Source organism: Fundulus heteroclitus, chromosome 11 (assembly GCF_011125445.2).
Source record: "Fundulus heteroclitus isolate FHET01 chromosome 11, MU-UCD_Fhet_4.1, whole genome shotgun sequence".
NCBI lineage: Eukaryota > Metazoa > Chordata > Actinopteri > Cyprinodontiformes > Fundulidae > Fundulus > Fundulus heteroclitus.
The window spans coordinates 13814416-13829289 of NC_046371.1; the positions used below are offsets into that span (position 1 = coordinate 13814416).

The window sequence follows — 14874 nt, forward strand, 5'->3', positions numbered from 1 at the left end:
AGTTATGCTTGATTGTTTACATGATTTGCATTTAAAATCTCTTGTGACATGGTAAACTAGTAACCTAACTTAACATAGTGGTTCCATTGACTACATCAAAGAGTGTACTCTGCATGACCTACAATATTCACTTGACATAGTTTATTAAATGCATACAGTAAATAAAGTGTGTAGACATTGTGTGCGTGTTTTTTTTTTTTGTTTTTTTTTTGGTCTTTGTTGTGTCCAGTGTGCAACATTTCAAAGCAGAATCAGTGGAAAGAGGAGTGAAGGTGCATTTTAACGGGTTGTGCTTAAAGGTACACAAGGAAAATTGTAATTTATAAAGAAATGCATTTACAGTTACAGTTTGCATGAAATTAGTCCAAGTATGGGTACAATAAACAAATGACATCCAATTATTAATGCCTATATAATAATTAAGCCATTGTTTTCCTTTATATGATAGCAATGATTATATTTGTCAGTTCTTTTGAATATTGAAATAAGGTTAAAACAACTACATTTTTAAAAACCCATATGTGTAATCTGAAAAGTTAAGTACACTTTGGGAGCCCCTTTCAGTTTGAAGGCACCAAGCAATCATTTGGATTGGTTCTGGCCTGGACTGGCTCTACTTCTGTCATTTGTTGAAAATTCCTCCTCTGTACTTTTTCATATTATGCACAAAACTGGGATAATGTAGTTTTAAACAAGAATTTTGGATGTAGAACCTGTATTTACTGTTGACTTAAAAAAAATTTTTTAAGGTATTGTGCATTATTTTCTTTTAAAACAGTTGATTCAAGATAGCTTATCTAAACACACCTTTGTTTCAAACAATTACCTTTTCACACTATTTCCTTATTTTCTAGGTTGGGTCTTTTCACCCCTGTTTAGAAAAATAAACAGCAATTAGCTCTGACAAATACATCATTTTGACATGATAAAGGTTACAATCTCTCTGTTTAATAAACCGGAAAAAAATGACAAAAGAGCCGCTTTGTCGGTAAGAACGTTTAACTCCCAAATTTGTCATTTTAATTAAAATTATAACAAGGTTGTCGAACAAGGTTCTATGGCGAAGAGGCACACAGATGCAAAAAAAAAAAAAAAAAGTTGGAAAAAAAGGGATTATGTGTTTGTGTTATCTCATGCAACATTCACTGCACACAGTAATTGCTATTTCATGATTTTGTGTCTGCAGAACAGTCAGTATTCCCCTGTCTTCTCATGGCTTATGTTTCCTTGTAGGGCTCCAAAACATCCCACCAAGAACATTTTGGATTAAAGCAGTACTGCAGCTGAGGCGGTTCTGACAAGGCAATAGCCCATCGGTCACACACTCAGGGCTGCGCTCTCATCGCCAGACATGGGTGCCGGCCAAATGGCGCTATTTACTGGAGCAGGACTGGCACTTCTCCAGACCATGGGGGTAGCAGGCTTGGCATCGCAGATCGCTGATGGACTCATTGAAGCGGTTCGCTAGCATGGACAGCTTGCTGCCATGACAGAGGGAGCACGGCGCGCAGCCTGAACCGCCACAATGCTGGCAGCTGTCGGCCTCCTGGAGACAGAGCAAACACGTTAGGGGATAAAATAGGATGTGGTAGAAAGAAACTGTGAGGTTAGGCAAAGGGTGAAGAAGGAGAATAAGAAGAGGTAGAGTGGATAGGGAAAACCAGGAAGCAGGTAAACAATACAGGAATAAAAAAAAATGTGAGCTTCTTGAAAGTTCAAAGGCAGGGCAAAGTCTTGAGTTGTTGTTACAAATCTCTGTGTAATGGTCTGATTTCTTGTTAGAATTCAGTCTGGGGTTCGGCACTTTTCAATTGTCTACATCGGTCTTCCATTCCATGAACAGATGCATTTATATAGCTTAACATATCAGCGTTTGTATTACAGCTGTTTCGAAATAGATTAATCCCAACTTCGGGCCAGTTGATAATTAACAAATGTTAATACAGCAGCCCGGTCTGAGTGGCCTGCCTTCAGGGAGACTCAAAACAAACTTAATGACTTAATGAGATTCTTTCCAACCACCATTTTAATCAGTGCCTGTCTTAAATAGATGTGGGCCAGGATAATGAACAACCACACAGTCATTTTCTTTACATCTAACAACTACATTGTTAGTAAATGTTGGACAAATTAAAGGTTTGTCATTTACCAGAGGGACCTGTCGGCTCTGTATTCTCCTTGGCATCATGCACACATGTATATATAGTGGTGGTGTATAAGTTGTATAAAAATACTCCCTGCAAGGAAATGGTATCATCTGTGAAAGTTTATTATATAAATAATACGTGCACCCATTCTCAACCTCCAAATCTGATCTTTGTTCCCTTTATGGTATATGTGATGCTAATGAATATCAGCATCTCAAAGTCTGAGAACACAGTTCTCAACTAGGAAAAAGGATTGCTTTTTCAGGGGGTTGGGGATTAATATCGTGCTCAATCGGAAGGGTTCAAGGATCTCGCTGTGCTGTTCACAAATGATTGCAGAACGGTGTGGGAGATGAATAGATGCATTGGGCCCTTATCTGCAGAAATGTGGGCGGTGCTGCTGTCTGTTGGGGTAAAGAAAGAACAGAGCAAATAAGTGACGCTCTCATCTTGGAGGTCTATCTACATTCTGACTCTGTGGTAAAATAGAAAGCATTGGACTTGTCGTGGTTCTTAAAAACATGTCACTTTTTATCTGAAAGGCTTCTTCAATGCTGAATATGGGTAAGTGGCAGGCTTATAAATTGTTACCAGAATAAGGGGGGAAAAAAACAGAACATTCACAATGATAGAGTGCTTAAGGCCCTGACCTCCATTTTGCCACTTGATGATCCATATATGTGACCTAACATGTTAGGTGACAATAATTTAAAACAACATTTTGCTTTGAAAATTGTTTCTGTATTGTAACAACTTTAAAACTTGTGAAGCCAAAGAAATGATGTAAAAAGGATCTTGTATCGACCAAACAAGGCAAAATATGAACTTTCTTCCAGATGCAGCAAAAATATAGCAATAACAAAAGAGATGAGAGAAAGATGGAGCAAGAAGGTGGGGGGAAAGAGCAGTAATCAGCCAAGAGAGTAGGGGAATAATAGCAAGTTGGGTCTCCTTGCTGGCTTGTAAGTGGCAGGCAGATGCTGCAAGGGCAGAGGAAAACTGTGGAGTCATCAGTTTCTATTCACAGCAGATAGATAACACTGGGACAATTGGTTAGCACTTATTGTAGCAGGAGGGCCGACATAAAAAAGGAGAGAATGGGGTACAACTAATACAGCTGTTATAAGGTTATATAAGGTGGAAGGACGTTATGTCTGATAAACTTGCAGATATTTTGTAGGAAAGAAAAACAATTAAAAAAAAGGATAACTTAAAACCCAGAACAGAGAGAGGATTGAAAAGATGGGAGAGAAGGACAAGGGAGACTGAAAATAAGCCACACAAATGTGGTGATAAAAACTTGACCACACCGCTGAGAATACTATGTCCATGGATCATTACCTCTGTATCTTCGTTGCTGATCCCTTTCTCCTCCTTTTCCCCCTCCTCCTGTGCCTGAGGAGCTTTAGCCCTCCTCCGGCTTCCCCTATCCCGGGCCTTGGGGCATCCCTCCAAGTCCAGCGGAGGGACAGAGTGCTGCCGCATCATTTCGGGCTTCTTTGGTGGTGCTCTTATGATGCGTAGATTGCTGGTGTAGATGATTATTTTGCCAAAGTCCAAAACTGAGGACTGAAGAAATGTCCACTTGTTACCAAATGTTTATGAAAACAACTAAAGTTACTTGTGTTAAACTTTCTAATATAAAATCGGATGAATCCATTACGTATTGTAGGTGAGTTAAGATTACCAAAAAAAAATTTTCTTACTATAAGGCAGAAAAATGTGATCTATTTTACTGACTTTTTTTAAAATTAGGATTTCATAATTTTGTTTTTATACATATCTATTGTACTTGGCAGTATTGTCTTTATACCTGTATGACTTGGGCCAAACCTTTTGGGTTTTCTTTTCAGAAGCCTTTCACTACAGTTGATGGAACTTTTGGCCATTCCTCCTGATAAAAGTGGTGTAACCAAGTCAGGTTTTTAGGTCACTATGGTCATGCACAAACATTTCGATAGGGACAGGCATCAGGTCTTTGGGGTTGCTACTTAAACCGTTTACTCAATTCTGCTTAAGTCAATTTGTAACTTGTTTAACATGCGTATTTAGATTGTAAATTTGGACACCCAATCTGACGCTCTAACTTCCTGGCTGATGTCTTTGAGATGTTGCTTTAATATTTCCACATATTAATGTGATCTCTTTTGTCAAGAGCACTAGCTCCTCCTTCAGTGAAACATCCAAACAACATGATTCTGTCTCCCCGATACTTCACTTCTTTTTCTTCAAAATGTAGCAGTGGTCATCATGGTGAACACATCAGTTTTGTTTTCATCACAACACTTGACATGACTCCAAAAATTAAGAATTTTTGTCTTTTAGTACTTTTGCACACCCTCATATGCCTTTCTTTCATGACGGCTTCATCAGCCTTTCAGCCAATGTCAGCACAGGAGAGATTTCTCTGGTGAAAGAAAGTTCTCAGGCAGTTATTCGGGGTCGATACAAAGATTTTGGACAAAAATGCATTCTTTTTTAGGACACAGAACCTATCCTCATCTTGAACAGAATGATGGTGGGACATTCCTATGGTGATTTTACTTGCATAACGTTACATAAACATGGTGCCTTCATGGTCCAAAGGAGGAACCAGAAATCCACAGTTTTCTTTCAGATATCTTCTCTTATTTATTTTAATTTCTCCATGATGTCAGACAAAATAGCAGAGGGTTTTTACCTTAAATACATCCACAGGCTGGCCTGAATTGCACTGACATATTTTTAATTAACTTATCAGATGCCATGACATCCTAATGTGTTTTTCCAAAACAATTTTAATATATTCAAACTTCTGAAATTCAGGAAAGTAATGAAAATTCTCAAAAATAAATCCTCTCTTTTAGTAAATACAAATGATTATGTTTAACCCAACTGGCGAGTGTAGTCTGAATATATGTCGCACAGTGAGAGAAAATGTTGTCTTTATATCCCTCCATCCATTATCAATGCCCGCTTATCTGTGCAGGGCCGCAGGGGGTCGTTAAGAGAGAGGTGGGGAACACCCTGGACAGGTTGTAGGTCCATCACAGGCTAACACAGAGACACAGGACAAACAATCATGTACACACAGACACACACACACACAGGCGATTTGGAGAGACCAATTAACCTAACAGTCATGTTTTATGACTTTGTGAAGAAGCCAGAGTTTCAGCTGTACATATCAGTGAACCAATGCAACGCATCGCGTCAAACACAATTTGTTTTAGAGCTTCAAAACAAAAACTGCATTTGGCATCAACTTTTTATCCAATACTTTCTGTTTCTCTGTGCTGCGAGAGATGCTGTGAACTTTTTGTGTCAGAGAAGGATTTCAAGTTGAAAAAGCTAAAGAGTCACACCCTTGTCAAAAACACAACAGGCTTTGTAGCTGCAGTTCTGCTAATGAGGCTTTTGGTAAATCGAAAAAGCAGCTAATCCTCTATTACAAAGTCTTATTGCAGTATAATGAGATTGTTAGAGGAAACCTTTGATATTTAAAACTGACAACAATGGTGGATCCTTGTGTCTTTTAAAAACTACTTATTTATTCAATATGCTGCACACCTATCATGCTGTCACTGGGAATAAACAATCAGAGATAAGAGGGAAACGCACGTCTTGCACACAGGTTTCATGGCTGCTTGACAACAAAGGCTCAGTAATTACAAATCATTTAAAGTTCGCACATTATCTACAATAATTGTCACTATAGAAAAAATAAATAAATCACTGAATACATATTGCCATGAGACCATTAAATGCCAACTCAAGGCTCTAAACTAATAACCAAATGTAAAAGTTCTGCTTTCAGTCTGTTTTGCGTGTGTGTGTGTGTGTGTGTGTGTGTGTGTGTGTGTGTGTGTGTGTGTACATACGCGCGTGCATGTCTGTGTGCATGCGTGGAGAATGAAATAATGAAAGGGACATGAATCCGGCAAGCGATGCACTTTAGCTGACCTCGGTTTTGGCCTGCTGCCCTAATGAAGCCGCTTCCACAGAAGCTCAGTAAATTTGATCAAATTAAAAAAGAGAAAGAAAAAATGAAAGTGGAAGGCAGAAAATCCTCGTTTTGCTCAGGAAGATTTTGTTTCTAACAAACACTTGCTGAGATTAATTCTCTTTGTACAATTTAAGACAAAATTAGTTGATAAGTGATGTCAGCCTAATGTGACCAGATCTCAAAAATGTAGGACAGCAAGGATGCTAATGAGGTGCAATGCAGGACACATTACTAACACTATGATGACATCATACATTTTAATTTAACACAGATCGCATATTACATTAATCAATGTGTGCTTTGCCTGTTAATACAAAGCAGAGAATTAGCATGAGTTTATGACAAACATTATTTTACTTTTTTTGAAGTCTAATAAAACTGTTGCTATAAAAAGGTTTATAAAGTTGTTAAAGGTTATCAGAAAAATGATAACTCCTCCATAAGTCCATAACTCCTGAAGCAGTAGAGTGAGAGGGATAAAACTTTTTCAGCAGACAGCCTTTGCAAAACAATGTCTGCCTCACATCAGATTTTTATAGTAGCATAAATTATTAATACAAATATTGTTTCCATTTAAAATAAAAAACTAAGCATAGACTCTTATCTTATATGCAATGGAATTAATATATAAATAACATATTACAAATATATCAAGTAACATAACATTCATTCCATTAATAGTTGTTGGCTCATTGAGCCTTATGGTTTGTATAGCTTTGTTTTTCCTTTTGGGGCTGTGAGATTGCATATTTTGTGGACTTTAGGGTTTTGCTGATTCCTCCAGAAAAATTATTTCCCCTGGAGTCTTAGAATTTCTTGGAAAATTGTGTAGCGCCAGACTATTGACAACACCTTTGCTTCTTCATCAGCCATTCTAATTCCCTCAATAAATGCAATAGTCTATCAAAGGCCTTACTGTCAAACTCAGAACAACAGCAGTCTCCAAAAACACACTTGAACAGTAGTGATGCCCACACGGATGATAATAATAAAGTTAATGAATAATAAAAAAATAATAATTTAAAAATAATTAAAGTACTTGGCTGAATACCAATGTTTATCAGTGGTATTTTATTGCAGGCTGATGAAAAAAAGGAAACAGAATCACTGACAAAACACATTGTTTTCAGATCACTGTGAGTGACCACTGACTGAACAGAGAAGGCATCAGGATGAACTAAGCCTGACTGCTGGCCTGGTCTAGAGCATGCTAGCTGCAGAGAATACATCACGGTCTCTCTTGTAGATGAGCTCATGGGTCTCAATGAGATAACCTATTTAAAAAGGTTTAACAATAAATAAATAAAGCTAAAAACATTACTGGGAATCTGTTGTAAAACATACAAATTGAAAGGCAAAGACGACTTCATCGCCATCCTTTACAATGACAGCTATGTCTTTTTGCACAAAGCTGATAGAAATATCCACCTAAAGACCTGGAATTGAAGTGAAAGGTGCAATGCACCACTATGTGTTTATACTGTGAGATTGAATATTTTGTGGACTTCAGGGTTTTGCTGATTCCTCCAGAAAAATTATTTCCCCTGGAGTCTTAGAATTTCTTGGAAAATGGTGTTGCGCCAGACTATTGACAAAAAGGTTCAACAATAAATAAATAAAACTAAAAACATTACTGGGAATCTGTTGCAAAACATAAACATTGAAAGTCAAAGACGCCTTCATTGCCATCCTTTACAATGACAACTATGTCTTTGTGCACAAAGCTGATAGAAATATCCACCTAAAGACCTGGAATTGAAGTGAAAGGTACAATGCACCACTATGTGTTTATACAGTATAATCACAGAAAATTCCATATATCCCTGCTCTCCTTCTTTTTCACCAGTATCACACATATTTTTATCAATACCGTCTATTAAAACAGTTTCATCTGTATAATAATACATCTATTCTGTTAATCTGATTTCATTTGACATCAATTAACACACCTAGAACCACTTTGGGAATTTTTCCAAACAAAAGTTCCAGACAAAAGTAAATCTGCACTGACAAATTACTGTAAGGACCAATAAATCAAGAAGTTCTTAAAACGTTACACTTTCAGGCAGACTAATTCAACATTGCAAGTGAAAGATGTATCTCCCACTTTCATATCACAAATAGTGAGCTTTATTACCTTGCTGTCGCCCTCTGTTTCTTCAGTCTGACCACCCGCAGGCTTGTAGTTTCTCAGCCCTCTGTATACATTTATTCTCTGGGCAATGAGTCCTGTTGTGGGATAGAAACCTGAGTAAAAACAAAAACAAACCGAATGATGATCAAACATGTTTTAGTTTGAGAACTTGAACTACAAGTGTCATAGAGAAATACGTTTCTATCGCACAAATGCTAATTGGCCCCTCGCTATTTAGCCAGTTAAGATCTCTGATTTAATTTTGTCAGCCGTAGCTGCTGACCAGAGAAATATTTTAAGGCCAGCATGTCTGTTTTTATGTAGATGAAGCTGTACGTACATAATAAAAACAATGAGAGACTGTGTTTTGTATTTTTGGTTTGGGATAATATGTAATATATTGCAGGAAGTATAAAGATGTACAACTGCAAATCAGAAAGTTGCCACTATTTTAATGAGCACCTCTTCAAAATTGTGAGACCAAATCTAGGCATGCTGCTCTGTGTCTTCTGTTGAAAAGGAAATAAAGCACCTAGCTTGATTGTTAACAGAATTTAGTGTTAAACAAATTAAACTTATATATACTTTGGCCACTCGGATATAATGGAAAGATCATATTTCTACCATTTCTGTTTTTCTTCACTGGCTTATTTAAATCCAGGTTTCAGGGATGTGCTGCAGCCACTAACTACAATCTAGTCTGTTTTTCATCTTTCAGATCAATTTACATCCTCAGAGCTTTTCTGTTTCTTTATGTTTCTCTCCTAGATTCAGCATCTACTGTTGCCAAAACTTTTGTCTCTCACTTTTTGCAGGGGTCAGCTAAAGGCAATGGAAACGGACTAAAACTTTCTCATACTTATAATCAGCCACTTCTGAAACAGAAAAGGTATGACATGTTTCTTACATGGGCTAAGGAGAGACAGGACTGGTCTGTTGCTCTTTGGTCCAAAGTTCTCTTTTTTTAGATAAAAATCAATATTGTTTATTTATTTGGAAATCTAGGGCCCAAACTATTGAAGAAGAGCAGAGAGGGACAAAATCCAATTTGTTCTGGTCTAGATTGAAATCTCAACAGTCATTGAGAACTCCACTGTGCTTTATCTATTCAGAGGTCAATGCTGCTGTCTTTCTTGAAATCTTACCACTATTCATGCTTCTCACTGCTGGCTTATTTCGTTCTCCAGGAGAACTTGGCACCTGCCCACACTGTTGAAAGTATCAATACCTGCCCTCTGCTTGATTGGCCAGCCATCTCACCTGACTTAAACCTCACAGAAAATCTATTGGGTATTCTCAAGAGAAAGTTTAGAGACACCGGACCCAATAATGCAGACAGAGCTGGAGGAGGCTATCGAAGTAATTTGTATTTCCTTAACACCTTAGCCCAAGTACTGAGTGAATTTAATGTACAGAACATGGACAAACTTTTTATTAGGTTGACATTTCTGTATAAAAAGAGGATTATGGCTTTTATGTCACATTCTAATTTTTCTAAAATAAAGTTTTAATAGCTATAAGCTATCATTAACCAAAACCAAAAACAATAGAACTATGTGTATAATGAGTCTGTTTTAATTGCACTTTACAGATTGAATTGTCAAACTAAATGATTTTTTATCGTATTGTAATGTATTAGAATGCACCTGTATTATATTAATCACTTAGTTTCAGATGTGGAAGCAGAGCAAACAAGGGACAAAAAAACAAATGATGATATTTTTTATAATGAAATTTCCTTCAGTCAAAATCCATCTCCGTCTATTGTCTATGTAAAAATAATTGTTACTAGAAATGCCTAATCCAATTTTTTCGGTTCACTCTCATTTTCTGGCACGGTTGGCTCTTTAGAGAATTTGATTAATTATTACTGTTGATGACTTTTTTTCTACAGAAATATGAGATTATTTTAATTAGTCTTAAACTCTAATTAATGATTTAGAATTTATATTTGTTAATTTCTTTTTAATAAAATATTTTAATTATTTATTACATGTTCCATCTTATAATCTTTAAAGTTTTAGTGTACATTGAATAAATACATTCTTAGAACTATAATGGTTATTTTATATGTGAGACTGCTCATTTTAAACATCAATATCTGAACATTCAGATTAGATCTATTAGTCACAGATTAAGTGACTAATAGATCTTTCACAGATTCAGACTACTTGGTTGATTGATATAATTTAAATAATTATTTTTTTATTTTTTGTACAACTGGATTAAATTAGATTATACAACTGGATTTGAATTGGTTTGATTTAAAATGACTTGGACTCTATACAATTGGATTATAACTGGATGGAATTATTTCTAAACTGGTACAATATTAAAAAACAAAACTTAGCTGTCTGTCCTTGTGCAAATACAGTATTTGCCGTTTTAAAAGGCTACATGTCTCTCAAGCTCACGTCATATTTGTAATCATATTTGACCCTTGAGAAAACTCCAAATGTCAACATGACTTAGCCGCTGATAAACAACACATGCAATGATTATACGGAAAATCCCAGAATGCTCTGTTTGCGTTTGAGTGTGAATCAGAATCCTCAACCCCCCCCATCTATTAATATTTGTTAGCTGCCTCATGCTTCAACCAGTCACATCGAACCACCCTTCTCAAAATAGGCGCAAAAGTGCAAAACAGTCACTGTGCATATACCCTGCATATTTGCACTGATTCAGCCTTGTATTCATCTTTGTAAACAACAAATAAATAAAAAGTAATAAATAAAATTGTACACATACTTATTTACAAAACTTTTAGATTTTTATTTCCCTCTCCTTCATGAATGGCATTAACGGCATTACAGTATATTTCACCAGGAACGGTTGATTTTCCATACAAGTCATTTAAATGACCAGCTCCTTCACAGAAACAATTAAAGTTGCATGTCAATGCACCACTGTATGACGTACGGTTTTCGATGAATATTAAGGCTGGCCCACATCTTTGTCCAAGTTTATAATTTTGGTTCACTTGGTATTTGAGTTTCACAACCATCCTCTATAGGGAGGAAATTACTTGGTATTGATTGAGAGAGGGGCAACACTAGGAAAGATTTCTCAAGAGCAATTATTTTTTTGTTATTTGGGGAGGGGGGATTAAAAAGAGGGTTATTATTATTATAATCTGAATCAAAACTGGCAAATATCTAATCGAGTAATTCAGCCATAATTATAAATAGTTTTTGACGTTTTCTGAGCTTTTGGTGTTTTTCACTCTTTTTCCTATCTGGGGTCTCTTTTTTCCCTGCTCTCTCCTTTTTCTCCTCTTAGGCATTGGCAATGCTCAGTCCCTCCGTCCCTGTTAAAACTCTTTCAAACCTTCTGAATTTTTGTCAACTTATTGCTTATAGGGTCAAAAACAAAATAATTTTGTCACAATCAGCAACAATATTCAAACATGGCAAAGGAATGTCGCTATTTTGATTAACACTGCAGTCTGTTTGCTGAAATAATGAGGTGAACAGAATGCAGTCTGATTTCAAATGTTATTGTTTCGTTCCATTGAGAAGAGAAAGTAAATAAAATGTGTGGCATGTCCTTTGTTTTAAGCTGTTCCTTACTGAAAGTCAGTTATTTTTGCTTTATAAATACAGCTTCATTGCTGTTGGTTCAATGAACCAAACCATTGTACCAGCAAGGTATCAATACATTGTTTTGCCTAGATGGATGGCGAATATTGTTTTTTTAACCTTTTCATTTTTGTATAGTATAAAAAATAGGTTCCTCAAATAATTTGGCGGGTGGGTGGGTGGGGGGGGGGGGGGGGTTCAAAGCTGTTTTCTTTTGTTGCTCTAACTGAGAAGTCCAGACTACAGTTGCCAACTTCTGTTGCCTATACATACTATCTTAAACGAGCATATCAAATATCCTCGGAGCACTGAGATGCATTTTCATCAACACAATGGCTGTTCATTGAATATTTTCTCTTTTTCAGAACACTGTGTAAACCGAACAAAGGGTTTTGTGTGAAAATCCCAGCACAGTCAGCCCACACACAATGCCATGTTCAAAGTCACTTAAATCCTGTTTCTTTTTTGTTCTGATGCTCCGTGTGGACTTCAGCAATTTGCCTTCACCACATCTAGATGTCTAAATGCACTGAAGTGCTGCCACTTCGTTACTTCACTATTCACTATTTTGGTTAACAAGCAGTTCAACAGTTTTACCTAAGTGTCCAGTGAATTATTTTCTTTTAATTAAATAAAACATACTTTTTCCATCATCAAAAAGACCAATAAATAAAAACCATACAGCAAATCCTGCAGGTACACCCACATACCAAACACTTTGGACTAAAGATCATATCTGCAGTTTACAAACAAACAATACAGTTCCAGAAATGTATGTTGCATTAATACAGACCCACCTTGTTCTTCCCTTTGAGTCTCCTCAAAGCTGCAGAACTGCTCCATCTCAAGGTGGCTGGGCGGGATTTTACGATGCACGAAGCTGTGAGGGTATTTTTCCTCTGGACTCTCCACCTCCTGACCATCCTCATACACGTGCTTCAGCACCCGACCGCTGTAGGATGACGCCAGCTTGAATCTCACCTGCAGTTTCAAGGAGTAAAAGCTGTGATTACGTTCCACTGCTCAGCAGCTTTTTGACATTAAAAAGATGCAGCATTAGCAAGAGGCAGCCCTAGAATAGAAGGAGATTTGCAAGTTTAAAAAAAAAAAAGCTGTTTGGTCTCTGAAGGCGGAGTGAGGGTCTTGGCATGCATACAAAATTAGGCTCCTTTCTTTTTCTGTTTCAATAAGCATTTGGTCAAAATCACATGCAAACAGAAATTATTTTTTAGCAGTAATTTTCCTCTGACAGTTTAGGTCTACTAAACAATTATATTAAGAGAAAATATTCAGTTGAGCTTGTTTTTTCCTTTTTTTGTTTTTTTTACTCTGACAGACTCAGCACTTCAAACCTATAAAGCTGAAAGAAATCAGTTCCATAAATAACTCGCCTTTCTGGGCTTGGTGCCTTCATAGCGCTGGTTCAGTTTCCTTTGGAGTTCCTCCATTGTGGATGACTGACAATGAGGTGCAGGGAAAGCGTCAGTCCATATACGAAGTCTTTCTCGGGTGGAATGGCATTAGCTTGACACCGTGTTGCCTTGGGCTTAGGTGACCGTGTGGATTGATGGATTAAAATATTGGACTTATTTCCAGCTTGGTGGAAGAGAGTCCGGCAGAAAAGCTGTGTATAAGGAGTGGGCGGATGTTAAATTTAGGAGGAAAAATGCTCTGTGTCCTGCCTCCAGAGTTTGAGTGTACCTGCTGTTTTAAGGGATCCACCTTTTTAGCTCACTGAGTTAAATTATTCATAGCTAGATCGTGTGTACAAAGGGGTGGTTGAGAAACTAGAAGCCCCATCATCAAATAATTATGAACACTAAAATAGAAAGTATCTAGAATATGTATGCAGTTCTGTGTAGCTATGGGTGTAAGATAGAGAAATAGTGAGAAAGTCTATGTATTTGTGCACGTTTATGTGGGAGTTAAGCACTTGTGGCACTGTCACTGGATCAGAACCAAGTGCATCGGTGTTGAAAAATAAATGTGACATTTAAAGTAAGAGGTTGCTTTATAGAAAACATTTGAATTAGGGAAAATATATCTATGTCTAACAAGCCTCAAAAGCCACTAAATAAGTAATCCAGTTCAGAAACGTTTTCTTTTTTGTTCGGGTTTTGCATGCACAGAAAACGCTTAATGTACAAACCATGCTAAGTTTTTTTAAGGGCTGTGCCAAGACCCTCTCAACCTTGTTGTTTCAAAACATAGTCATAGTTCTGGCTATAGATGCATTTGTAAAATGCTGAATGTTCCCATGATGCAATTTGGGACCATACTTTGGAAGTGGAAGCAACATCATTTCCCAATAAACCAGCAAAAAGAGCAATTACAAGAACTGTTCGGGAACCAAAGACCTCTCTCAAAGAGCTTTAGAATGATCTGGAATTAGCCGGTACAATAGTTACACAGAAAGAACAAAGCTGCTGCCACACCGTTTCATTTGTCTTGTGTCCTGGTGTACTGAAAAATGATGTAGGCCTTAATAAACAGCGTTATATGGATTATCAAGTCCTGTCATGTCTTTAAAGTATGGGTTTCTTGTTTTTAGATCCCCATTAGCATCAGCAGCATGCTGCATCTGCTATTCTTCCTGGGGTCAGTTTGCATAAAAAGGCATTACATGTATATAACAAAATCACATTATAGATGAAATATTAAAATACCACACATTCTATTTTCTCCACTTAAAAAAAACAGAGACAATTCTAAAATAGAGAAATATTTTAAATTTATCTTACATTAAAAAAATTAATCTATACCTTCATATAATATGTAGTCTATTTTGTCTTACACTCTAATTATCTCGTACATAATGCATAGACATATACAATGACATATCTACTTTCACAAATGCATAAACTTGACAAGTATCTATTAAATTATTAATACGTTGTTTTTAAGTTGTGTCTTAAGACTGTAAGCAGTATTTTGTTTGATGTTTTGTGGCAGCGAGTTCTATTCCTGCATTGCTCTAAACATCACTGTACTCTGGCTAAAACTGGTTTTACATTTTAGCAGAGTGAA

General features: G+C 36.7%; 1 protein-coding gene across 1 annotated transcript; it reads right to left on the reverse strand.

The window, feature by feature from the left end:
• Positions 1–219: 219 nt before the first annotated feature.
• Positions 220–13905, reverse strand: LOC105919490 (glutaredoxin domain-containing cysteine-rich protein 2). Its single transcript, XM_036142890.1, has 5 exons — positions 13239–13905; positions 12645–12828; positions 8270–8379; positions 3489–3716; positions 220–1546 (listed from the first exon to the last, which is right to left on the reverse strand). The coding sequence occupies exons 1-5, from the start codon at positions 13293–13295 to the stop codon at positions 1373–1375; spliced, it is 753 nt and encodes a 250-aa protein (XP_035998783.1). The 5' UTR covers positions 13296–13905; the 3' UTR covers positions 220–1372.
• Positions 13906–14874: the final 969 nt, after the last annotated feature.